The 27,806-nt window shown below is 38.0% G+C and overlaps 1 protein-coding gene across 2 annotated transcripts; it reads right to left on the bottom strand.

The window, feature by feature from the left end:
* Window positions 1-7,698: 7,698 nt before the first annotated feature.
* Window positions 7,699-26,516, bottom strand: RHAG (Rh associated glycoprotein). Of its 2 annotated transcripts, none has more exons than XM_032864572.1 (10): window positions 26,326-26,516; window positions 18,204-18,387; window positions 17,433-17,583; window positions 15,272-15,419; window positions 14,991-15,157; window positions 13,309-13,446; window positions 12,598-12,719; window positions 9,096-9,178; window positions 8,690-8,763; window positions 7,699-7,989 (listed from the first exon to the last, which is right to left on the bottom strand). In XM_032864572.1, exons 1-10 carry the CDS (start codon window positions 26,480-26,482, stop codon window positions 7,957-7,959), a joined length of 1,257 nt encoding a protein of 418 aa, XP_032720463.1. In that variant the 5' UTR covers window positions 26,483-26,516; the 3' UTR covers window positions 7,699-7,956. The 2 variants fall into 2 exon arrangements, with proteins under 2 accessions (XP_032720463.1, XP_032720464.1); XM_032864573.1 differs by having other exon boundaries at window positions 9,096-9,169.
* Window positions 26,517-27,806: the final 1,290 nt, after the last annotated feature.

Raw genomic sequence — 27,806 nt, 5'->3', positions numbered from 1 at the left:
AAAACTTGGCCTATAATTTTCAAAAATGTCAAGGTCATAAAAGTCAATAAGGCTGAGGCACTGTTACAGATGAAGGGCTGGAGGGAATAAAAAGTAAATTCAAATTGTGATTCTGAACTAGATTCTTTGCAGCAGAAACATCATTAGGACATTTGGTGAAATTTGAATGAGGGTCTCAGAATTTGATAGTTGCTATGGACTTCATTGTGTGCCCCCACAAACCAAATTTAAATGTTGGAAGCCCTAACCCCCAATGTGATTGCATTTGGAGATAGAGCTCTGAGCAGGTGATTCAAGTTACATGAGGTCATAAGGGCAGGGTCCTAATCTGATAGGATTGGTGGCTTTAAAGAACAGAAAAATACCTCCTTCTCCTTCTCCCTCTCCCTGTACCTCTCTCCTCTCTCCCTCTACCTACACCCAGGAAAGACCCAATGAGGACACAGAGAGAAGGCAGCCATCTACAAGCCAGGAAGAGCGTGCTCCCCAGAACCAAACAGAATGACATTTTGATTTTGGACTTTCCTGCCTCTGGAACTGTGAGAAAAATGAACTTCTGCTGTTTTAGCTGCTCGGTGTGTTTTGGTATAGCATGGTATATAGCAGCTTAAGCTGACCCCTGGTTTTGATGGTTACGTTTTGGTTGAGAGAGTATTTGTTTATTGGAACTATATAGTGAAATATTCAGGGATAATGAAACCAGAAAATTACATGGTTCCAGAAAAGACAGTTCTGTGGACTGTACTGCTTTTTCTGAAAGCTTGAGATTGTTTCAAAATAAAATTATTTCAAAAATTTACAGAGAGGGCACCTGGGTGGCTCAGTGGGTTAAGCCTCTGCCTTTGGCTCAGGTCATGATCCCAGGGTCCTGGGATCAAGCCCTGCATCAGGTTCTCTGCTCAGCGGCGAGCCTGCTTCCCGTTCTCTCTCTGCCTGCCTCTCTGCCTACTTGTGATTTCTCTCTCTGTCAAATGAATAAATAAAATCTTTTAAAAAAAATTTACAGAGAGCCTCATTATTTCAAAGAGGTGTTGAGCAAAATATCCAGTATTTTGTGAGGACTTCTGGCCCTACTTTAATAGGACAATAGAATAAAATATTCAGGAAGCTGACAGTTGGATTTATGTTGATGAAAAAATGGACAAAAATATCAGCCAAATTTTTTAAAATAAATCTTGCTTTTTTTTTTTTTTTTTTTTTTAACGTATTGACCTGCATATCCAACAAACTTTGGAGTAGATCAGAACCTTAATTACTGACAGAAATAGGACAGGACCTGAGACTTTTCCCCTCCAGAATTATCTGTGTGAGTGCTGGGTATTGTGCCAGCTGTTCCCATACATTAAGCAAGATGCAGCTGTTTGCCTAGTCCATTGTTTTGGAGCGGGAATGTGGAAACAACTGTGGGAACAAATCAGGCACTTGTTTGGGTTTTGTTTGTTTTTACAGAGCAATATTGTTCTGTTCATCATGTGTAGAAAAGGAAACTTCGCAAGAATGGGTGTTTTCAAGGTAAGTACCTGATATTCCTTGCAACCAGAAAAGTTACTTCCACTTCATTCATCATTTTATCTAATTCATCTATGGAAATCTGGAAATGGAAAAAATTTGAAGGATTATAAATTCTGGTATTTTTAATTGATAGTTTTTTGTTTTGTTTTGTTTTTTAAAGAAAGCTCCATGCCCAGTGTGGAGCCCAATGTGGGGCTTGAGCTCACAACCCTAAGATCAAGACCTGAACTGAGGTCAGGAGGCAGATGCTTAACCTACTGAACAACCCAGTTGCCCCTGGTGGAAATGGGTTCTTAGGAGAAATATATATGAATTCTAAATGCTGGGGGTTAAAATATCCCCACAGGAATCATGATTCAGGCAGCAGTGGCAGAATGCTCACATCTAAGACCCTCTTCCCTAGGTCTGATGGAATCAAGCTGCTGGTTATGTGGTGCCAAGATCTCTCTCCCTCACTCTTTTCACTAATTCCACCAAGAGACATCCATTTCTCTGTGCTTTTATAACTTAATCTTTAGAAGAAGCATTTGGAGTTGGTTGTCAAAAATCAATATTTGAAGTTACAATTTCTAAGCTTGAACCCCAGCTCCTTTAGTCAGAATCTCAGCTTCTTCAGTGATAATATCTAACTCAGAGGGCCACTGCAAGGGTAAATTTGGACAATTTATGGAAAGCTCCTAGTTGATATAAATACTTAAAAAATTAAAGAATATTAAGATGATTTAACTTTCTTCTAATTTTTCTTAAGGGTCAAAATGTAATCCACCCTCAAAAGTAACTCCACAAAGTAGATATTATCTCTATTTATAGATGGATAAAGAGATTCAGAGAGATAAAGTACTTTTTCTAAAAACACTTAAATAGTAAAAGACTAAGCAGGAATTAAATTCAAGACTTAGCATATTAATGGGCGACTGCCCAAAAAGGGGACTTTAAAAGTGGAACTGGCATATCTATACTTACTTCAGATGAGGTCTAGGAAGTGTCTATGTCTGATTGACAAGGACAAGATGTGCTTGTTGGAGATGCTCTGATTTAGGTTGGATAAAATTGGGGTAGATATTTTTTGGAGAGATTTTTGATGAATACCAATTGAAATAAGGCCAGGATAAAAGCTAAGGTCATTAGTTAGAAAAGACTTAATTTGTGCCCCCAAATGGACAGAACATAGGTATAAGGGTAGACAGGACAGGACAGAGGTGGGTGATTTAGAAAATAAAGTACAGATTAGAGAGATCTGACATTCATGAATTTTGTTAACTCCTCTCACTTGCTACTCTCTTTAACTGACCTATCCAACCAATCCACATCCACATAAATATACACGCACAGCAGCAATTCAAAAAGAAGAAGAGAAAGTGGATTGAGGAGTCATCTAATCTTTCATTTCATGAGCAATTTGTTTCTAGTTGAAAGAGTGTTAGCTTATATTCAATAGGGTTGTTTTGTTTTTATTATTATTTTTTAAAGATTTATTGATTTATTTGAGAGAGAGAGCTGGGGGAGGGGCAGAGGGAGAGAAACTCAAGTAAACTTCATGCTGAGTGTGGAGCCCAACTTGGGGCTCCATCGCATGACCCTGAGATCATGACCTGAGCTGAAACCAAGAGCCAGATGCTTAACCAACTGAGCCACCCAGGCACCCCTATAGTTGAGTTTTAAATCACTCTTTGCCTAACTGTATATATATATATATTTTTTTGTCAAGTTTTCCTTTAATTTTATTTAGGTTCCCCTCTCTTCTTATCTATGACACTCTATGTATTCTACCATTCTAGCACCCCCCCCCTTTTTTTTAAAGTAAGTTTCACATCTAATGTGGATCTTGAACTCATGACCTTGAGGTAAGGTGTCACATGTTATACTCACTGAGCCAGACAGGCACCATTCATCCTATATTTCTAATCAAACTACAAGGCCTGTCCTGAGCTGAGCAGTAACTGGGCCTGCAGTTTAACTGGAGGATGGCAGACCGTGGATTCAAAGAAGGAAAGAAAAGCTGATAGAGAAGTTCCCTCCTCTGTGTTTGATGAGAATTTGGAGGCAGGTGGCAGAGACCCAACGAGGAGAGGTTTGAGAACTATTGGTTTGCAGAGGTTTGTGAATCCCCAGAGAATGGTAATTTATCTTCTCAGCTGAGCATTCCTGAGGTGAGGTGGGTCTCCCTTGTCATCCATGAGCTGCAGGCATGTTAGCAGATGCATTTTGAGTTCTTTCTGGTCCTGGCTTTAGAAGAACACCAGGCACAGGCTGCTGAAAAGACTGAGGAACAGAGAGGCTTTGTTCGAGCTCTCTTTAGGGGAATTATATTTTCACACTCTGGCAAATCTCTGACATACTTTGCCAGATTGCTGTGCCTGCCTTCATCATCCAGATTACTGCCACCCAAGGCACCTCAGCAACTGGAATAAAACCCCCAGGGAAAAGACATACTAAGTCAACAACCAACTGAAAGGGTGCCAGAACCCAGAAAGAAGAGACTCAAAAACATTCAAGATAAGTGGCTCCTAACAACATAAAGCTATTGCAGAAGCCCTCCCCTAGATCAGCAGAGCTCTCCTACCTTATACAATAGGCAATGAAGACTGTGGAAGCAAGGGCTGAAAGTCTGAAAATATCTCTGCTTTCACCAGACTGCCTGAAATTGCGTTAAAAATTATAGGCCAGTCTTTCAGATTTAGATAGGAACAAGGAAAAACAAAAACTTCCTGAAACTGATCATCCAAGTAGAGCTTAAAAATCAGCCAAGTGATATAAATAGTATTATTTGATATCAGATTTTTTTTTTTGGAACAGCTAAGGTATAAAATTGTTATTTAACTATTGACAGAGGTAGGTTAGACTTTGAACTTGATCTTGAACAAAAATGTATCCCATTTCCCAATAAACAAAATTGTAAGCTCAATTAAGGAGATTCAAGCATAGCACATTCACACATGCAAAATTTAGCTGTGTGTATAAAGATGGACAATGATTTGCAAACAAATCAATAGATGAAGAGAAGGAGCACAGAATCTATGTTAAAAACCAATGAAATAAAGATGGGCAAGGCCATAGATTTCGATAACAGATCTAGTAGAATTTCCATGTAAATAACAGGAGTGCTAGACAAGGAAAAATTAAGAGATGAGATGAGGGAGCCACTAAGAGTAGAAGGAAGTTTATCTGAGCAGAAGACTCAAATATTCAAATTAAAATGCTTCACCAGATTCTAGGCAAGATAGATTAAAAAAAAAAAAAAGACGTATTCTATTGTGGAAAAAAGACCATAAACTCAGAATTTTAAAATAAGACTACCATTTATAAGAACTGCATTGCAGGAAGGCAGGAGAGTGTCTATAAGCCAAGGGATAATGGTCATCACAATCCTGTTCCTAAGCACATCACAATTATAGACTTAAAAAAACACACATACAAACCCATGTTTACCCAAGACCCTCTGAGCTTCGCCTTATGATCAACAGGGAATGAGGGGGCCTCTGGGCATATGGATAGTGATAGTGAAGATGATTCTTTGTGATGATCAGCAAGACTGGGGGTAGTGGATTTTATAACATAAGCACACTTTAAAAACCCATGTGAAAGAGACTCTGACATACATCACCTATTTGTATAATGAGATACTTAGGATCTATAAATAAATTATATGATTTCTCCAGAGAAATAAGACCATAAAGAATTCACTGTTACTTGTAATTTTTAATATCTAGCATTTAGTAACTGATGTTCTGTTAATTATATCAGGGTTTATTTCTTCACAGATACAAAGGCACATTCTGACAAGATTCTGGGACTCCAGAAATTGAAGGAAAATCTTAAAAGATTCTAGAGAGAGAAAAAAAGAAAACCATATTTCTCTAGAAATAGTTTTATTAATCATTTTTTAAATTTATTTTCAGCATAATAGTATTCATTGTTTTTGTACCACACCCAGTGCTCCATGCAATCCGTGCCCTCTCTAATACCCACCACCTGGTTCCCCCAACCCCCCACCTCCCACCCCTTCAAAACCCTCAGATTGTTTTTCAGAGTCCATAGTCTCTCATGGTTCACCTCCCCTTCCAATTTCCCTCAACTCCCTTCTCCTCTCCATCCCCTTGTCCTCCATTCTATTTGTTATGCTCCACAAATAAGTGAAACCATGTGATAATTGACTCTCTCTGCTTGACTTATTTCACTCAGCATAATCTCTTCCAGTCCAGTCCATGTTGCTATAAAAGTTGGGTATTCATCCTTTGTGATGGAGGCATAATACTCCATAGTGTATATGGATCACATCTTCCTTATCTATTCGTCCGTTGAAGGGCATCTTGGTTCTTTCCACAGTTTGGCAACCGTGGCCATTGCTGCTATAAACATTGGGGTACAGATGGCCCTTCTTTTCACTACATCTGTATCTTTGGGGTAAAAACCCAGTAGTGCAATGGCAGGGTCATAGGGAAGTTCTATTTTTAATTTCTTGAGGAATCTCCACACTGTTCTCCAAAAGGGCTGCACCAACTTGCATTCCCACCAACAGTGTAAGAGGGTTCCCCTTTCTCCACATCCCCTCCAACACATGTTGTTTCCTGTCTTGCTAATTTTGGCCATTCTAACTGGTGTAAGGTGATATCTCAATGTGGTTTTAATTTGAATCTCCCTGATGGCTAGTGATGATGAACATTTTTTCATGTGTCTGATAGCCATTTGTATGTCTTCATTGGAGAAGTGTCTGTTCATATTTTCTGCCCATTTTTTGATATGATTATCTGTTTTGTGTGTGTTGAGTTTGAGGAGTTCTTTATAGATCTTGGATATCAATCTTTTGTCTGTACTGTCATTTGCAAATATCTTCTCCCATTCCGTGGGTTGCCTCTTTGTTTTCTTGACTGTTTCCCTTGCTGTGCAGAAGCTTTTGATTTTGATTAAGTCCCAAAAGTTTATTTTCACTTTTGTTTCCTTTGCCTTTGGAGACATATCTTGAAAGAAGTTGCTGTTGCTGATATAGAAGAGCTTACTGCCTATGTTCTCCTCTAGGATTCTGATGGACTCCTGTCTCACATTGAGGTCTTTTATCCATTTTGAGTTTATCTTTGTGTACATTGTAAGAGAATGGTCGAGTTTCATTCTTCTACATATAGCTGCCCAGTTTTCCCAGCACCGTTTATTGAAGAGACTATCTTTTTTCCACTGTATATTTTTTCCTGTTTTGTCAAAGATTAACTGACCATAGAGTTGAGGGTCCATATCTGGGCTCTCTACTCTGTTCCACTGGTCTATGTGTCTGTTTTTACGCCAGTACCATGCTGTTTTGTTGATCACAGCTTTGTAGTAAAGCTTGAAATCAGGTAACGTGATGCCCTCAGTTTTATTTTTGTTTTTCAACATTTCCTTAGTGATTCAGGGTCTCTTCTGATTCCATACAAATTTTTGGATTATTTGCTCCAGCTCTTTGGAGAATACCGGTGGAATTTTGATTGGAATGGCATTAAAAGTATAGATTGCTCTAGGCAGTATAGACATTTTAACAATGTTTATTCTTCCTATAGTTTTATATGACTATGTCAATTATCTTTTCTAAAACTTAGTTCCTTGAAACTCACCCTATTATATGAGACATTAACTTGATTATTTTGTAGTTAATACATAGTAACAATTTATTTGGATTGAATATGGACTATATATGAGGAGTGTATGTGCGTGTGTGTGTGTGTGTATGCTTGTTAATAAAATGAATTCCAGCTGTCAAAGAAAGGGGAGCCAAAGACAAATGCTTTAATTTATAATAAAATAACAATTAATTTATTGGAATTTTATACAAAATAGACTTTGGTCACATAGCATTTGAACTCTTTTCTCAAATAATAAACATGTAAAAAGAATTAAGCATAAGAATATTCAAGTAAAGACATAACATTACTAACTAGACTATTTCTAAATCAAGAAAGCACCACCAGAAAAATCATGTTCTTGCTGTACACAATAATTTCCTTTATACTTCCTATATATATTTCTTACATATTGTTTTATTGGCTTTAGTTTTATACCTTTGGGATTGAAGACATAGTATGTATAATAAGAAAGTGACATAATCAGATGTGTTGATTTCTTTGTAAATTTACCTCTATGGGGAAAAAAAATACAGGGATATTCATGGAGTGGTCAACCTGTACCCACTCACTAGCAAGAGTGATCAGAGAGTCCTAAAGAGAATCTATTTGACCATCTGTTTTACAAGCCATATTCCTTCGACCAAGCAATCACTGAGTGTCAAGAAACAACACCAGATCGTGTTAAGATTTTATACACTGGACATCTGGGGCTCAAGATCTATTCGTTCTGTTGTTCTTGTTGGATGCTGACTTTTAAAAAATTTTTAAACATGATTCTAGATAATGGGAAAGGAAACTGAGGCAGAGGAATGATATTTAGTCTTTAGGTTCCGGCTGGTTGTGGCCATCATGTTCATTCACTGTCACCTTCTTCCCTCTTGGGGACCTTTAAAGAAAACAAGATTAGAGCATTTTGTAGTTTCTTTCACTTGGACCTGACAGAGGTTAGCACTGAAACACAAAAGGTATTTCAATAGAAAGAACCAGGAGTAACAAGTGTTTGTCTTGGGGAAAAATAAAAGAACAAAGGATATTTATCTCACTCACCCCAACTACATTCTCTTTACCAAATCTGTTTTTCCTGACAATCCTGCTGAACACATTGAAATACCTATCACTCTTAAGCTTTGCAGGAAATAATTTGGGGAAAATGTCAATGGAGTAAAGAGGTAGAAACTGGAGGATAGAACGAAGATGATGTTTTTCATAAAACCTCTTGATAGTTTCTTCACTGAGATTCTTCAACCTTCCATATTCTACCTGTTTTTGTCTACTCATATATATGGTATAAAATCTCATGTTACTTCCTGGTATTCCTATTATATTTATGAGAAGCTTTTTATTGCTCTCAGTGGAGCAAAGGACATTTGCCTACTAAATTCTGTCTTGATGTCCTTTCTGCTTTGGAAAAGACCTTAACTTTCGATTTTATCTGTCTGGATACATTGTCTCAATCTCTTTCTATAATTAGGCCGTTTATCCAGTTTTATCACAAGGATGCCAAACAGACATTTAGGCTTCGGGTGAGCAGAACTTTCACTGGTATAGTCATCATTTACATTCTTAGCTAGAACGCTGTACAGTACCTCCCAATATGCAGAATCATCAAAGAAGAATTCCGTAGATGGCTGGACACAGACAATGAACCTGAGAATTAAACCTATGAGATTAGGGAGAAAATAGGGCACGTTATGATGCTGAAGAGGAAAACTTACTTGCATAGTAATAAAAATACTACTGTAAGTTACGGGGCAACTTTTGATCTTGGTGTCTGAGTTCAAGCCCCACATTGGGTGTAGAGATTACTTAAAAATAAAATATTAAAAAATATATATATACATATATATGTTGCTATAAAATCATCCCCGTGAACTTACATGATTACTTTACTGTCAGAACTTTAGAATATTTTCAAATTTACCAGTCGATATGTTTATCATCTATTATGCTGACCACATGCAGCACATGGAAGTGTTTAGTTTTCATCCTCACCTGTGATCAGCCCTCCAACAATTGCTGTTCCAAGGGAAGAACCTAGAGCAGCTGCCTGCATCAACATGGTAGACCTGGTAGACCTAGGAAGCCAAAAGACAAGACCAGTTTTTCCAGAATACCAGCAAACAAATCTCATTTCCTGAGGGAGTGGATGCTTGCCATCTTCCGGCCAGAGTGCAGCATTACACCAGCAAAGAAACATTAACTTACAATTTTTGTTTTATTTTGTATTTTTATTTTGTATGTATATTTTATTTTGTATGTATATTTTATTTTGTATTTTATTTTATTAAATTATTGAGCAATGTTAAGAAGTCTTCATAAGCACTCAAGCAAAAATCACATTTTTCTCCAGGAATGATGAAAAGATCTTCCTTAGAAAGAGTTTAGTATTTTCTAAAAATATGGCACCAGGTTCTGATCTTCGATCTGATTCATTCAACAAATATTTATTGAGTCCTCACTCTGTGCCACCTTCCCTTCTAGACATTGAGGATGGAGTAATGTACAAAATAAACATGAGTGGCCATCTTTCCTCATCCCATCGCAAAAGGAAAATTGCAGTTTAATTAAAAATCACTAAGATCAGGAAAGCTAATTTTAGCACATAATGTAAAGACAACTCATTGAATATGTTTTAAAAATTTCTGTAAGTCATTTTACACACAGTTACCTTAAAACAAAATTAATAAAAAAAAAACCTCATAATTTTTGAGATTGGAAGAATGTCATAAAAAACTATTGAAATGCAGAAGGCTGGTATAGGAGTGACAAAAAAAGACTAGGGATGTGAATACCTCCTTAGCACAGCACCTTACCCTTAGCAGAAAATTCGTAAATAGTCGTTGAAGGACTAAATGTGTGATTATGGGAAAGCAAACAATTGGAAAATGAGAGTGTCTTGGTAATTCATCTTTGGTGTTTCATTTTCATCATCTAAGGGAAAGAATGTACTAAACTCAGATTTCCATTTTCTCTTTTTATTTGAAGGGTTTAAATTTTTTCTACTATGTGAAAATTGTGCTATTGTACTGGCAACACATACTCATTTTAAAAATATGAGAAAACATTAATCCAGAAAAGGAAGGGAAAAAGTTTAATTTCCCTCAAATCTTAATCAATATAAAAATGTAAAATAGAGACATATATTTTTATAAAAAGGCAATCATGTTATAATACTAATTTTCCCATTAATCCTTAAGTGTCCTTTGATGCCAGTAAATGTAGACCTGGATCATAATTTTAATTACTCCCAAGTACTACACTCTAAAAATATACTGTAATTATAGTCCTGAGTTTGGATACTTAGGTTGCTTCCAATGTGTCATATTTTTTAAAATGCTGTGAGAACACATCCTCTTATGAACATGCTTATGAATTTGCCCAATAATTTCCTTAAAATAAAACGTATCTAGAAATGAATTTTTAGTAAAAGTTTATATACTTCTTAAGGGTCATTTGAAATAGAAAAATGTATAATTCATATCACCATTTCTCTACATTAGCTACCATTCAGTATCATGATTCATTTAATCTTTATCAACTTGATAAATGAAAAATTGGTAACTTGTGTTAATTTGCATTTCTTTGATCACTAGTGAGATCTCACATTTAATATATATTTACTCATTTGATACCTTTCTTTTGTAAATGGCCTATTAATTTTACCAGAATTTGCCAACATTTTTTCCAAGGTATTAAAAGGTATTTTTGATAAAATATGTTCCTTGATAAAATGGGCTTGGGAAACATGAGGTTTAACAAAATTAACTGCATTATTAGAATTAGGCTGCCATAATGTACATAGATAACTTTTAAGAATCCTTACTTCTCCTTGTTCTATGCTTACCAAGAAACCAATTTGTGTTTTACTATTCTGAATAGAAATATCTGAGTAAATAGTCTTGGCTCTTGGCCAAAATATTTTATCTGGTGTGTGAGATGTGTGTGAATTTCGCTCATGTGACTAGGCCTTCCAAGGCTTGTCATCCACCCCACCTCCAAGTCCCCCTGAGCATACTGAGAAGTGGCTGATCAACCTGAACACCCAAGAACTTGACTCTCACTACAGAACCTACCCCAAGTCCACCCAGTGAGACTCAGCCTGTGAGAGCCAGATAGTCTTGTTTTATTGCATCCATACAATGGGTGCAGGCATGATGCTCAGTAATTCCTTTATTTCTCATCATGAGGCACATCTTAAAAGTGTGTACACACCATAGCACTTAGGAGTTGAGCTCATGGACACATATTTTTGTCATGCTTGATTTGCATTCAAATATGTTAGTGTTTGTTTCAGCAGCATGTTAGGTCCCAGAGAGAGCTGCAAGAAAATGTGGCTATTTCTGGGGTTCTCCAATTTTGCAAAGGGGACCAAAAAAAAAGAAAACAAACAGAAGAAATAGGTCAGCTCTAGACATGAAAGTGGAAGCCAACTTTCTATTGAGTAGAAAATATGATTAAACAATTTTTTTCAAATATTTATCATGACTGGTCTCAACAGAGTTGAATTTTAATCTGTGAAAACTAAAGAAATTTTTCTCTTCAAATTATTCAACTCTAGCCAGTAGTCACTTTGAATCATTTTCAAACATATTCACCTTTTCTTCATGCTTTCAATGGGCTTTAAAAATTTAAAATTTAAAAATTTAAATTCAAAAGTTTAAATTTAAATTTAAAAATTTAAAAATTGAGAGTTTTAATTCCTGCTTCCTTAATCCCTGACTGATCTGGACTATGTGGTCTTCCCAGCTGTTTTACACAGATGAGGTTCATATCAAATTTTTCCAATCTTGTTACCTAGAAGTGACAACTGATGGCCTTTCACATCACTTTTGTTGTTCTGGATTTGACTGATTACTGTTCTTCCTCTGGCCCTTTAAATATTTATGACCTCTCTGTGAAGAATCTAGGTCTGTTAGAGCTTGAAAGAATTTTAGAAAATAAATACTATAATTCCCTCATTTTACAGAAAAGGAAACAGAACCACAGAAGCTAAGTGAGTTGTTAAAGGCCCCATTATTAGTCAATAGCAAAGGCGAAGCCGAAGCCATAGGCCGGGTTTCCTGATTCCCCAGATCCAGCGCTCTTCATGTTATGCTAACTCATTGTTCTATGTGTTGATTGTAGGAAAGGACTGCTCAGCTCATCACAGATGTCCTCTCCTCCATTTTGGTGAGACTAACTAAAGGAGTAAGCCTACTATAATCTGACTGTGATGATCATATTACCCTGTGAGGATACACTTGTCTGTGGTAGAAATATTTAAATTAACACTGTTAATTAAAACAAACAAAAACCAACCACCATTAATAACCTTAGTTAAGACATATCTTTCTACCCAATTTTATTTGCCCAGTCGTGTCTCTTTGGCTTCAGTAAGGATGATACCGTGGCCTGGATTATAAAGAAAAACCTTTCTTATTACCAGATTTCCTCCAAGAGTGAGATAAAACATCATTGGACCTCAGGGTGCAGAAAAACCCATTCTTTAACTCACGCCTTAGATGCTCCCAGGACTATCGCCACAATGCTTGCCAGGCCTCCTATCACACCAGGTAAGCCATGCAGGTTATGAACACCACATGTGTCATGGATCCTCAGTTTATCAGTAAGACATGGCTAAAATTGTAAAAAGAGGAAGTTTATTATTTTGTTAGACATACTGAAGCCAATGACTATGCAGGAAAATTTTATCTGTCACCTCTTTTGCCATCCATATCTATAGCCCACTTAAGTCAAAGAATCCGAATATGTTGGTGGCAAAACTACTCATATCAGTTTTTAGTAGATGTATTTGAAGGTGAGTGATTTCAAGTCCTCCTCCCTCTGACATACGGATGATATTCTAAATCCCCTTAAAAGGACACAGAGTGCTTTATTATGCAAAATAAGCAAACATCATCAACAACAAAAACTTTAATGAAACTGCCCTGAGGAAACTAACACCCATACTTAACATTCAATTCACACTAATTCTTTTAATAATTTAATAATATCAGATTCTTTCCTGGTACACAAAAGAAGTCAAGGAAGAGTAGAAACCACTGGATCCAGAACTGAGAGCCATATTTCTGATAAGAAGGGAAATGACCCTCGAAGAAGGAGGGGTGATGATAAAAGGAATTTTCATAACTTTTCCCTGCTGGTAGGATGTCAGAAGATGATGGTACAGATTCAGAGTTTGACTGAGAGCACCTGTCATACTTACAGTCAGAAACTTGAAACCAAGCACGGAGACAATTCCTGCAATGCTCCCAATGATCATAGCACCATATGGGTGAATCTTCATGTCTGCACAAGTGCCCACAGCAACTCCTCCAGCCAGGGTTGCATTCTGAATGTGAACCTGTGGGCAGCACAGAAACGTGAATGAAGTGAGCTGAATGAGGTGGGCTTCAGAAGGGATGAAGCAATCTATCTAGGGTTCCATGGACTCCATGGTCTATTCCTCAGTTCAAAGGGCTACTGATTCTTTTTTAAAAAAAAGTTTCTTTGTAATGATAGAAAGCCTTTCTTCCAAACGGTTGACATTTGATATCTTTCTCGCTGGGGTTCCTCAGTAGGGACTGAGTGATCAGGTTAGTGAGACCAGCTTGGGAGGGATGAGAGAAAAACCAAAGAAATTGTGATGGAAGGCCTGGTGCATATAATGTAGTTATTCTAGTAGTGGTATGACTGTTTATTCAGTATGGAAATGCATTTGTGGTTATTATGAACCAAAAGTGGCTGGTGTGTGTTTGGTGGAGTTTTTGACATTCCAATATTCAAAGAGGGAATGTAGAGACATCAAAATGTGCACATTGTACATGAAAGACAACAGTTATTACATTCCAATATTCAAAGAGGGAATGTAGAGATCAAAATGTGCATATTATACATAGAAGACAACAGCTTTCACAAGTGTCACTGTATTGAGAGTATTTGAAGATGGTGGAAAGAGTAACCAGTTGCCATTTACCAGAATTCCTCAGAAGAATCATGTTCTTCCTAAGGAGGAAGTCTCATCACTACTTTTAAGAGAGGACTGAGCTGTACATGTATTTTTTAATTTCTTTTCTTGTTTTCAATTTTCTTTCATTAAACAAATTGTACAGCATTGAAATCTATGTCTTTAGCTCTGCTTGAAGAAATTACAATATCCTTTTCTTCCCTCAGGCTGGAAAAGAAGAGCCGCTGATGTGTGGATTATTCCTTCACAGACATTTCTCTAGTTCATAGGAAAGAAACTCAGAAGACCAACTTGGGAGTGTTAAAAAAAAAAAATGTGTTCTGATATCATTTTAGACATGTAATAGCTGTAGAAATACTGCAGAGTTTCCATATATCCCTCACCCAGCTTCCCCCAAGGTTAACCTTTTATGTTATCATAGAACCAGGAAAGTAGCATTGATAGAATACTATCAAAGGTTTTACCTGAATTTTACCCAGTATTCTCACTAACGTCCTTTTTTTTCCTCCAGAGTCTTATTCCAGACCCGACATTGCCTTTAGTTGTTATTTATTTGAGAGGAATATTTACAGTTAGGAAAATAGACTTAACTCACACCCTCCCCCTATTCTCTTTTTCTATTCTTGGCAAGTCCTGTTTCTAAGGAAGATTTCCTAAGACCTGGGAGATACTCCATCATTAAGGAAATATGCCTCTAATCTTTGATTTTTGCATAACTATGTTCCCTAATGGGCTGTATATTCCTTGAGAACACCTTTTTGATTTGCCACAATATAAATTTGGTGAAGAAACAAATGAACATTATTTTTAAAATATTCTGCAAGGTTTGCAGTGTTATGATTTGTTGCTGCAGCTCAGCAGCGAGGCAGAAATGACCTACTCATCTGGGCAACTATCAGTGTCACTTAGCAAAGCTTCCATGGTGGTTAATATGCACTGACCATATCGAGCCTGCCTCTCTTCCCCACGAGGCTGGAAAACGCATAGGCTGTGAGCACGCAGGCAACAAGAGAGAAGTAGGTATTTACGATGGCCACGTATTGTTGCTCTGTAGTTTTAGCGATGGCTGAATTAAAACTGGGCCAAAAGATCCAAAGGAAAAGAGTCCCTGTGGTAAAGCACAGAAAGGGATATTAGTGCTGGATATGGAAGACAGTCCAGAGGAGGTTGTTTGCCTTGGGTCAACTCTACTCACCAATCAGGCAAGTTCATCTCTACTCACCAATCATTGCAAACAAATCTGAGTGGTACACAGACTCCTCCTTCTCATTCTGCCTTCTCAAGCCTGACTGATATAGGACACCTGCTACCGCCAAGCCAAAGTAGGCCCCAAAAGCATGGATTGTCATTGATGCTCCAATGTCAGAAGCCTGAGGGACAAAACATTCATGTTTTTAGAGGTGAAACTGAATCTAACTACAGGAGGAAAGTCAATGAATGGACTGCTCATTGGTTAAACATTAGAAGAAATGAAAAGAAGAAAGAATGAAAGGGTATGTTAGAGAAAGAATAAAAGAGAATAAAATAGGATAGTTACATTAAAAAAAATACAGGATTTGGAGACATGCAGAACTGACTTCCAATGCTAGGTCAGGTGCTTCCTTGCAATGTGACTTCAGACAAATTACTATATTTCTCTGATTCTCTGCTTCTGTAAAGTGGGAAATATTACCAGCTAATATAGTTGTGGTGAGAATTAGTGAGGCCATGTTTGTAAAGTGCTAGGTCTTTGTGGACATTCAATTCATTTTAGTTAACTTCTCTAGGTTAGGTATATTCGAAGTGAAATGATAGGCACTGCCCTTATTTCAAAAGAAAGATGCTCTTTGCATTCATTTGACATTATAGTTAAGGCTCATTTAATTACAATTCAAAGACTTGAAGCTTTAAAAAGCCTGAGTCTTTCCCATATTTTTTTCACTGTGCTATATGATGATATGAAAACCAACTGATGTCCAAGATTCATTTGAAGCAATATATTTAGATCCCTCTTTAGGACACTGTATGAATTTGATCCGGTCTTCTACATTCTCCTACTCCAGGAGGGAAAGGTTGGAGTGCCAAACTTGATTCATAGCTCCTCTTGTACTTATTAAGGTAGGAAAATGATGCAAATTTATTAATTTATTTAGATTTTCATACTTGATAAACTCCTATGTACATTTCAGGTCCAGCTTAACTACCACTTCCTCAGAGAGGCCTTCTTTGATTCCACAATCTAAGTTAGGTCTTCCAGTTATGCTCTCCCATAGCCCCCTCTACATATTTTTCATAGCATGTATTTCAATTTATAATATTTGTGTGCGTGTGTGTGTGTGTGTGTGTGTGTGCATGCACCTGCTTTTGGGTGGGTAGGTGATAAATGATTCTTTTTCGAGGTCTGTCTTCTCTCGCTGGACTGTAAACTCTATAAAGACAGGCACATTAACTCTTTTGTTTGTCAGAGTCACCTGGAAAGTTTTCAGAAACATTTTCTGTGGACAGAGTGGGAGGTAGGTGGGGGAATGGGTGAACTAGGTGATGGGGATGAAGGAGGGCACTTGCTGTGATGAGCATCAGGTGATGTATGGAAGTGTTGAATCACTGTATTGCATACCTGAAACTAATATTACACTGTATGTTAACTAACTGGAATTTCAATAAAAACTTAAAAAATATTGGCTGTGGAATTAAATGTTCAATAGAAACAAGCAAAATACTGGGGAATGCTCAGAAATATCCTCAGGGGAATCAATGTGATTTTTCATGGAGGAGAAGAAATTTGATCTAGGCTTTAACAAAAGCCTTAGACCAGGCTAGTCAGGAGTGCCTGAGTGGCTCAGTCTGTTAAGCCTCTGCCTTCAACTCAGGTCATGATCCCCACGGTTGTGTGATTCAGTCCTTCGAGTCTTGCTTCTGGATCCTTGCTCCTCCCCCTCTCCTGCTAGTGCTCTCTGTCTTGCACTGTTTCTCTTGTATTCTCTGTCTCTCACTCAAATAAATAAATAAAATCTTAAAAAAAAAAGGGCTAGTCATCTAGTAGTTGAAATATAATAGGAATTGATCATTGATAGTAAATATAACTTAATAAAAAGAGTTATGGAGTTAGTAAAATCTAGGTTTGAATCCAGATTTGGGCCAGTCATTCAGCATCTGTGATCATTAGTTTAATTTGTACAACAGTAACAGCATAATACCCAGGTTATAGTCTGGTGGTGACAATGAAATAAGGTAATGTTGATAAGATTCCTGGTTTACCAAAGGCACTCAAATAAGTGATGGGTATAATTACACTTGCTATTCTATCATGCTCACCAATCTTTGTCCCTATGTAGAGTGGGCATACTTTGGGTGTAATCAGATCTGATGTGAAAGCTACTAAGTATAAATCATCTAATCCTTACCTGAAATATCTCACCAACCACGTATTCATTGCCAGCAAAGACAGCGATTTCTAGTATTGTCATGATCAGCATTTGGACTGGGCTTATTTTTCCCAGGACAGCTCCAAAAGAAATTAGGACTGTGGCTGTACTGAAGTCTGCATTTATTATGCTGAGGGAAAAAAGAAAGAATACACCCAATAATAATGCACACCCAACACAAAACTGTGAGCTAGGATGAATCACAGCATTCCTTTATCCAGCATGCAAGGGCCTCCCCCCTCACCACCACATCAGGTGTTCGTCCCAGGTACCTTTTTACACACCCTCATTTCCTTACCCCTCCTCTTTTCCATCTGCTATACATTCTGGTCACTCCAGCATTTCCTTTATTTTGACCCATCTGTTCTTGATCTCATTTAGGTTTTTCTTTATTTTTGTTGATCTGATAAATGAATTATTTTCTACAGTGTTTACATTTCAAAATGTAAATATAGACACGTAGAAAAAGAGCTAATGGAAGCTTTTTGCTCTCTGTAGCTGAGATGGAAGGAATAACCTTCAACGAAATAGGATTTCTCATGTCCTTAAAGTCAAACCAGAGAAGATACAGGCATGAATGAATGACCCAGCTCAGTAGAGCACAATGTCGATTCACATCCTGGGGTCCCAACAATATTTCATTGTCTCAGGGAGACAGTGTGCCAGCTAGTTCGGAGGCTGACTGACAAGAGACCATGAAGAGAAACAACTGCCCTGAAAACATAATTTTGAAAAATAAGGGATGCTCACTTTTTGATTCCGATGTAAATTGTCTGTCCTTTGTTGTGCACGATCCCCTGAATGAAAGTGCCCCACTGGAGGCCCAAAGCAGCAATGAGTAGATTGATGCCCACACTACTAAAGCCATATTTTTTCAGGAAGGTCATGAGGAAGCCAAACCCAACAAGTATCATTACATGCACATCTTGGAATACTGAAAAAAAAAAAAAAAAAAAAAAGAAGGAAAAAATTATGTGTTAGGGGAGAACGAAGAAAGGGTTGTTTCATAATATATCCCATTTATTAAATGTTACATCTGATATATAAAACACTGCAAAGAGAGAGCATTAACTAGGAAACCAAAGACTAGGCTCCAGAGCCAGTCTGACTGCTTACCAGCCATGAGACTCTGGGCAAGTTGATCAATATTTGAGCCTTTTCTTGGAATACCATGTGTTCTCATACTGAAGAGTTTTCAATTACTTCCCACCTGGGGAAAACTTTGCAAAGCACAGTGCAAACATCACCCGCTCTTGCAGACTTTCCCAGTTCTCTCCAGGAAAATTAATATGTCTTCTTGTCTTTTACACAGCATTCTACATACACTTCAACTTTAGTGTTTGCCACACTATATTAGCATTTATTTAGCATGCATTATAGTGTAATAGTTCCTTGATGAGGTGTTCATCTCCTGCACTCAACTGTGAGTTACTTGGTTGAAGGGATTAGGACACACTCCTCTTTCGCTCCCCAGGAGTTGGCATAAAAGTCTGCATATAAGATAAGAGGCAGTAATGACTAAATTAAAGAGCTACAGTCTCCACTTATTATACAGATACAAATCTGTATAATAGCACCGGCTCTGGGAATCTTATCAGATCAGTATTCAAGTCAATAAGGTAATGTCTTTGTTAGCACTTTCTAAGCCACTGGAAAAAAAAAAAAAACACCATATCCTCTTGAGGAACAAATATTTTACTTGGTGTCTGGAAATGTAAGCTAAGGTCCCCCAGTTCTAGTACATGATTGTGTGACCTTGGGCAAGGGATTTATTCTCTCCGAGCTCTGGTATTTTCATCTGCAATATTGAAAAGGCCCCGTTTCACAGAGGTACTCTGCATGGGATGGCCTCTGTGAGAGGGAGTATAGAGTAAAGCACTATAAATAAAACATATGATCAAAAATAAACAGATAAATAAAACATATGCTCAAACATAAGACAGGCTTTGCCCTCAGGAAAGGTATAGCTTCATGAGTGAGACCTGTATTTGGTTGAACCATATGAAATGGAAATTTTTGCCTTGAAATTTTCAATGAAAATGAGTCAAATGGCAACTTATTGTGGTTCAGCCTAATAGATACACAAAGCAAACGGAGATGAAAATGGGCACAAATATAAAACCAAAGAGAAAAAATAAAATATTTCATGTCTAATTAGTATTAACCGTTATAGCCAGGGGTTTAAGTGGAAATAGGCATGAAGGATATGTCTCAAAATATATATCTCAGAGGAAATGATGTTAGAATTCAATAATTTGGCCTAAATGTTGGGGTTAGGATTTGAAGCCAGGCCTGACTCCACTAATTCCTCCATGCTTCGAGCACAGTAGGGATGGATGTACAAATAAGCAAGGCAGAGTGTTGACTTTGTGGGAACTCAAAGACGTGTTACTACCCTTTGGTCTTTCTCCCGTTGTTTTGTCATCAGGCTTGGGGGACTGTGTTTGTGGATAGGGAGACTACACCACTCGGCTTTGTCTACTGTAGGAGATGCTGTCATACACTGCCTACACAGCCCTTTCGAAGATGAAGAACTTATTCTTTCCATTTTCCCTGGCTATAAGGAGTTGCCAGTTGATAGTCCTAAATTCTCAGTTCTTTTCGGGAATTCCTCTTGCCTCTCCCTGGGGTAGCCTGTGGTCAATGACTGATTCACAATAGCATCCCCTGCCCTCAGGGAAGAATCACATGTAGCTAGATAATCCCAGCCTCAGGATACCCTGTGGGGTCTCTCCCTGCAAACCTTCCTGCAACAGGTACTGATCCTTAAGGCACTCCCTACTAAACTGTTTTCAGGCTAATGTCTGTCTTAAAGCCTGATTCCCGGGGAGCCTAACCTATAGCTCCTACTTTATGGGCTTCATTTCTCTCTGCAGAACTTTTCTGACCTTCTCTCCTGACACAACTTGGAGACCACATTAATTTCAAACTTTGCAAATTAAATTGGATAAGCTAATCTCTGACAGTGATCCCACCTAGAAGTCGATGGAAGATGTTGACTTTTCAAAGGTACCCGGCATTTCAAAGGCTCTTGGTAGGCATTTGAAGGGCTCTTTGGAAGCATGGGGATTTTTCCTAGGTATTACTCTATGATGAATAACAAGACAGACGGATATGGTTGGCATCATAGATTGAGTCAGTAGGGTCCTTTGGTGGCCTAAGACCCAATCTAACTTGTGGACAAAGGCAGCACATGAAAGAATAAAGAGAACGAGAATACTCCATGATTCAGGTACACACTAGAGTCCTTCACTCTTTTGACCCTATCCATGCAATGAGACTTTCGGCCACCTCCCAAGAAAGGAAGTATGAGGAGGATGAGAAAGGGAAGGATAGATTTTTAAAAATTGTTCCTTGTCAGTGGATTTTCGGGAAGTCTCAGCGAGGAGAACACTGCACAGTCTTTCAGTTCACATAGGCGACAACGCTCATCCTCATCTCATTATCCACCCAGGGAACTTAGGGATTGGTATTGGGATTCCATGTGACCTGTTGTTGGGCCATGATCAACAAACGTGAACCTGTTTGGGTTTTGAAATGTAAGGGATGGGACGTCTTAACTGTGCTTTGATGGTTTTTTTCCCCTCAAAGATTGTTACTGCTTTTTGCCACCAGGGGGCTTAAGAAGCTCATCTATTATTTAGGTTGCCAAAGGGTTTATATATCATGTTGTGAAAACTCTTGACAGACAGTGATTCTGTATAAAAAAATGTGGATAAGAAAGATCTGTAAACAATTAAGATTCTGTATTGTCTTGTATCCTTTTCTAAGAATGTATGGGTGGGGACTAAAGAGAGGGCCATCGGTTTAGTTCTAAAGTGCAAGACTGCCGTTAAAGGAATAAAATGTCCTCTGTAGACGGAGAGGAGATTGAACTTCTGTGAAGTCTTTCAACAGGTTTTAAGAATTTCCAAGACTTGTCTTAATCAGATATTCTCAACAGAGTGTGATTTCAGTTTCCAGAGGAAATGTGACAATAGCTGGTATCTTCTGTTTTACTTCCATTTTTATCTTGCGGTAGGATATCTTGCAAGTTCTGATAACACAACGGTGTTTAAAATGAAGATGATGATTCTGACTCACTTTCCACCAACACCCCCATCAAATGAATGAAACAAACCCTTCCTTTCCCTCTAGTTGTATATGCCTGCTGCCTTGAATGTCCTCTCCAACTCGAACCCAACACTTCTTGACCTGGCAAGCTTCTATACACCCTTCAAGAACCAGATCACAACTGTACCATCGTGCATACCCCTCTTATTTTATTTCACTTGCTTATGGGTTTGTCTGTTTTTGATACTATGTGTGCTCACTTGTCATTTGTTCAAAGACTGAGTGAGCACTGCCAGTAAGGCACTCTTTCAGGAGAAAGTGAATCCAACCGAATTAGAAATTGTTCAGCTTTCTTCTTCTATTTATTTATTTGTTTGGTTTGTTTTTGCTTTTTTAAAGAATTTTACTTCTTTCACAGAGAAAGAGAGAAAAAGAGAGCACCTGTGGGGGTGAGGGTGGGGCTGGGAAGCGGAGGTAGACTGGCTGCTGAGCAGGGACACTCCACATGGGGCTCAATCCCAGAACCCTGGGATCATGACCCGAGCTGAAGGCAGACACTTAAACAATAAAGCTATTCAGGTACCCTTCATTATTATTTTTAATTCTCCATTTATCTCCAATTTGTCTAGTTGGTGCTGCTTCAAGCGAGATGCTACTGTGTTCTTTGACACATCCCCATTAGTCTTTACATCCTTGGCAAAACTTGTGCTTTCTTTACCCTGACCTGGAACCAGCAATTTCTCCAATGAGCCCCCGAGTGGGGAATGGTATTTAGAAACTAGGATATGGATTGTACTTGTGCTCATTGCCTCCAGTCCTTTCCAGTACGCAAAAACTATTCAATCAAAGGCAACCCCAGGGTTTTACTGGAGGCTGGCATCTTATTGTTAAGTCATAAACCACAGACAGTATGTTAATTCAGGAATAAAAACAATTCCAGGTTACACTTAGAATAACAGCAAGCAATTCCCTAGGAATCATTTACACTGCATAAATTAGTTACTCTTTGCCTGTAACATATACCCAGATCTGCTAAATCTTTTGGTAACAAATGAGCTTAATAATATCTGAGTAAATACAGAAATGCATTCTGAAATGTAGATCATTAAAAATAAATGATTAGGGCGCCTGGGTGACAGTGGGTTAAAGCCTCTGCCTTCAGCTCAGGTCATGATCTCAGAGTCCTGGGATCGAGCCCCACATCAAGCTCTCTGCTCAGCGGGGAGTCTGCTTCCTCCTCTCTCTCTCTGCCTGCCTCTCTGCCTACTTGTGATCTCTCTCTGTCTCTATCGAATAAATAAATAAAATCTTAAAAAAAATGATTGTGCTTAATCCACTGTTGGTATTGAAATTCATAAAATAATGTCTAGTGGCATGTATATCCTTTGTCAGTTTACCTATACCTTCAGTGTTCCCCAAGTGTGATTGGCACACATCTGGGGGTCTTGGAGACACTTTTAGGGAGTCTGAGAGGTGAAAACTATTTTTATGATAATTCTGTGGTGTTTTTTGCTTTTTTTCTCTGTGTTGGTATTTCCAGAGATGATGAAACAAAATTATGTAAAGCTATGGGCCCTTTAGCATGGTACCAATCCATGCTGATGGTTGTGGTATTCTTTTTTTTTTAATATTTTGTTTATATTTAATTTAGTTAACATACAGTGTATTATTAGTTTCAGAGGTAGAGTTCAGTGATTCATCAGTGTTATATAACACCCAGTGCTCATTTCATCAAGTGCCCTCCATGATGCCCATTACCCAGTTACCCCATCCCCCCATCTCCTCCCTTCCACAACCCTATAGTTAAGAATCTCTTATGTGGTATTCTTAATAACCACTCACTTGCGGGGGTGGGGGGCCGGAAGGCAGGTTTTAATTAAGAATTTTTTGATGAAGGAAGAAAAATTATTAATCTAACTACTGACCTTCTTATATGTGTCTTTTTAATACCCTGTAGGAATTAGTCCATGGAAATGCCATTACACATAGAGTACTGCTGACACAGGATGGGTATCTCAGAAACGAAGCATTTTTGTTATTGTTTTAGTACCAACTGAATGAGCAGGTTTTTTGTTGTTGTTTTTTTTTTTCACAGAACTCTATTTTTACTTGAAATAAAAGACTGACATAAACTATGGTTTTTCAGACAGGTATTGACATTGTCTGAAAAATTAGTGAAGTGAGCCTGTCATTTCAGGGACAAGAATCAACAGTATTTGTTGCCAGGAATACCTTTTGGCTTTAAATAAAATATTAGAATTTTAGAAAGATTGTGTCCATCACTGCGAGTTTATCAGCTTCCTGATATTTCTCAAGGGTTTTCTGGTGAGATGGCTGGTGGTATTAACAAGTATCCTCTTTCATTATTATATGATGAACTATGTCAATGTTTAAAATATTTGCGTAATGGTGAATTAATATTTTTCCAATGATCGAGGCATAGCATAACAAGATCACACATGGGTAAAAACTACTCAGAGTGCGAGACCAGTATGTTTTAATATAATAGAGTACAACAAGATCATGGTTGTGATTTTGCTGTCCCATAGATATTACAGATGTGTGTCTGTAGAATTCTAATAAAATGTTGACAGACCTCAAATGGCCTTCTCCCTAAACTCTCCTTTTCTCTGCTCTGTCTATAGGTTAGCAAGAATTAGCTGCCTATCACAGTCACACTTCATTCCTTGTCAAACTGTCTGCCTCAGGACACCTGGGTGGTTTAGTCAGCTAAGTATCTGCCTTCAGCTCAGGTCATGATCCCAGGGTCTTGGGACCAAGTTCCACATCAGGCTCCCTGCTCAGCAGGCACCCTGCTTCTCCCTTTGCCTGCTCTGCCTGATGTTCCACATACTTGCACTCTCTCTCTCTCTCTTAAAAATAAATGAAATCTTAAAAAAAAAAAACCCAAAAAACAAAAAACCTGTCTGCCTCAGCAGAGTGACCAATACTTTGCTAGGTGCCATGAAGCCCCAACACCCACAGAGTATAGCTTGTTTCTCAAATGAGTATCTATGGAGTCATTCGTGGCATGAAACATTATATTCAGGCATGCCACACACTTTCACGTGTGAAAGTGCCTGGGGATGGTCTGTGTGACCCCAGGCACTGTTCTGCTATTCAGAAAAACATAGCAGAATGTAAGCCAGAGGGATGAATAAACCTATATCTGACTGACTTTACTTAAATATAAATTAATATTCTGCCTTGTTTATTTGTGAAAAACTCATAACTTCCACCACCTTGCAATTAAAACTGCTGTAATAGGGGGCTCCTGGGTGTCTTAGTTGGTTCAGCAGCTGCCTTCAGCTCGGGTCATGATCCCGGAGTCCTAGGATCGAGCCCCCATCGGGGCTCCCTGCTCGGTAGGGAGTTTGCTTCTCCCTCTGCTTGCTGCTCCCTCTGCTTGTGCCCTCTCTCTCTCTCAGGTTCTATCTCATAAATAAATAAAATCTTAAAACAAAAACAAAAACTGCTGTAATACACCGTGAGCTTCTCAAGCAGGAGCAGAACCTTCCTATACTGGATGCCTGCACTTGGCACAACTTATGGCACTAGGCAGGCACCCACATGTGTTTGACTTGAACATTTCTTCTTAACAAGCAAGTATTTAATCTCTCTAATGATGTAGGCTGTCATGTAAGTTTTGTGTGAGTTGATTTGAAATATAGGGGAAAATGTAGGAAAAAATATATATGTATAACCACAATGATGTAGCTTCTGGGCTATTCTACAAAATATTATAGCCAGGGATAATATGGGCTGAGTCATTTAGTGGCTCTAGGGTCATTATGTCTGCATGAGAATATTCCCCATTATATAACCCCCCTCAAAAAATGGAGGAATGAGAAACAAATGTCATATGGGTTTTTTTGAAAAGCTTAGACCTACCCCATAGAACTGTCATAAACATCGTTACTATTTTCAATGATTGAATAAATTTAATAGTTAATAAATTAATGAATAATAAAATGATGTGTGCCTTATTAGTGTGTGTGTGTGTGTGTGTGTATATATATATATATATATATATATATATATATATATATATAATGGGGATATATTATCACCTCCCTCCCTGGTTAATGATGTAATGAATATGCCTGACTCCAAATAGGCAGTCAGTTAATGGTAATTATTATTGCTTTATTAACTAGTTCATTGTCTTCCTTATCAAACTTGAAACTAAACCCTTTCTTTTCTTCAGTTATTATTTCCAGGGAAGGATTCTGCTTTTAAAATACATTAGGTGCCCATGTTTTCCTTCCCATTGCAGAGGAACAAATTGCTTTCCTTTTAGAAGGTTATAAAACCCAGAGTATATCTATTTACTTCTAATGTCATCCTTAATACCACTTCTTATACCTTAGGGCCCCACATGAAATCCAGTCTCCCTTCTCCATATCCCACTTTGTTTCTGCTCTCTCCTTGAAAGTTACCTTAGACGTTTGTTGTTGTTGTTGTTTGGGGGATGATATGTTTATACGTTGCAGAAATAGGGATCGATTTAAGGGAAAATTAATGTCATTTAGCAGATGTAGGTAACAAAAGATTAATCAATTATTTTAATTTTTGGCTTCTTATGCTGATATTTTAATAGACACAGATTCTATCCAAACACATTAACAACAGAGACCGATGCCATAGACAAGATACCTCAGCACGAAATTATAATCCCCTTAGTATCCATAAGTATCACAGATTCTGTGTGGAGCTCAAGGAGTTATAGAATTCAAAGATTTCACATTCTAAGTCGCCCAAATGCGTTCACATTCTGAAAAGCCCAAAATGGATAATAAGAAGTAGATTGTTTACTCACGAGGATGCAACTCAAGGAATTTGTCCGCTTTTGTTGCGTTGGTGCTGTACTGCTGCTGGACAGCATTCTGCTCTGTATCATACTTGACAAAGAATCCAAATAAAATAATCATGGAAACCTCCAGTCCAATGGCTACGAGAGGGAATGAGAGCTTCATGTCTGTGGCAAAAGACAGAGGTACACTGAGGGCTTCACAGGCTGTGGGAGGTTGATAAGAACTGAGGGACTGCTTTGTGTGTGGAATTCAGCTGCATGTTCAACTCACCCCAATGACATTGCAAGAAAAAAAAAATGGGCAAGACTGATCAAAACACCCCACCTCTTGGGGAGAATTATGTTCTGTAGTCGAATCATTCAAAATGCTAGTTAGAAAGAAGAATATACAATGTAGATTTGAAGAAGTCAGGCTACAGAAATGATCTATTGCACAAACATGTCTAGAATCTTATTTAATATAGTTCAACAGACACTTCTTGAGCACTTATTGTATGGGAGGTACTGAGCTAGGCTCTATAGGAGATGTGAAACTAAACAAAATACAGAATGGGTTTACTAACTTCCTTGAGGAATTTAAGAATCTAGCTGGGAAGACAGACATATACACAAATGATTGTACAAAAATGGGTAGGTAATAGAATAGTGGCTCTAAAAGTACTAGAGAACATATATAAGGCAGTGATTTGTCTTGGGCTAAGAACACTAGCACATAAAATGATACTGATGGGGACATTAAAAATAAATAGTCTTTATTAGTAAGATAGAAGGACTGGCAGAAGTCTTTGAACATGGCATATTTGAGGAATAGCAATTACTTATGCAAAGCTAGATTACAGGGCAGCTGGGGAGGGAATTAGAAAGAGGGGATAACAATGTTTATTCTTCTGATCCAAGAGCATGGAATGGTCTTCCATCTTTTTGTGTCTTCTTCAATTTCTTTCATGAGTGTTCTGTAGTTCCTCGAGTACAGTTCCTTTACCTCTTTGGTTAGGTTTATTCCCAGGTATCTTATGGTTCTTGGTGCTATAGTAAATGGAATCGATTCTCTAATTTCCCTTTCTGTATTTTCATTGTTAGTGTATAAGAAAGCCACTGATTTCTGTACATTGATTTTGTATCCTGCCACGTTGCTGAATTGCTGTATGAATTCTAGTAGTTTGGGGGTGGAGTCTTTTGGGTTTTCCATATAAAGAATCATGTCATCTGCGAAGAGAGAGAGTTTGACTTCTTCATTGCCAATTTGGATACCTTTTATTTCTCTTTGTTGTCTGACTGCTGTTGCTAGGACTTCTAATACTATGCTGAACAAGAGTGGTGAGAGTGGACATCCTTGTCGTGTTCCTGATCTCAATGCAAGGCTGAAAGCATTTTCCCATTGAGGATGATATTTGCTGTGGGTCTTTCATAGATAGATTTTATGAAGTTCAGGAACGTTCCTTCTATCCCTATACTTTGAAGGGTTTTAATCAGGAACGGATGCTGGA

The sequence above is a fragment of the Lontra canadensis genome, unplaced genomic scaffold, assembly GCF_010015895.1.
Source record: "Lontra canadensis isolate GAN:19392208 unplaced genomic scaffold, GSC_riverotter_1.0 scaffold27, whole genome shotgun sequence".
Taxonomy (NCBI): Eukaryota; Metazoa; Chordata; class Mammalia; order Carnivora; family Mustelidae; genus Lontra; species Lontra canadensis.
This window is presented reverse-complemented; position numbering and strand designations above follow the sequence as displayed.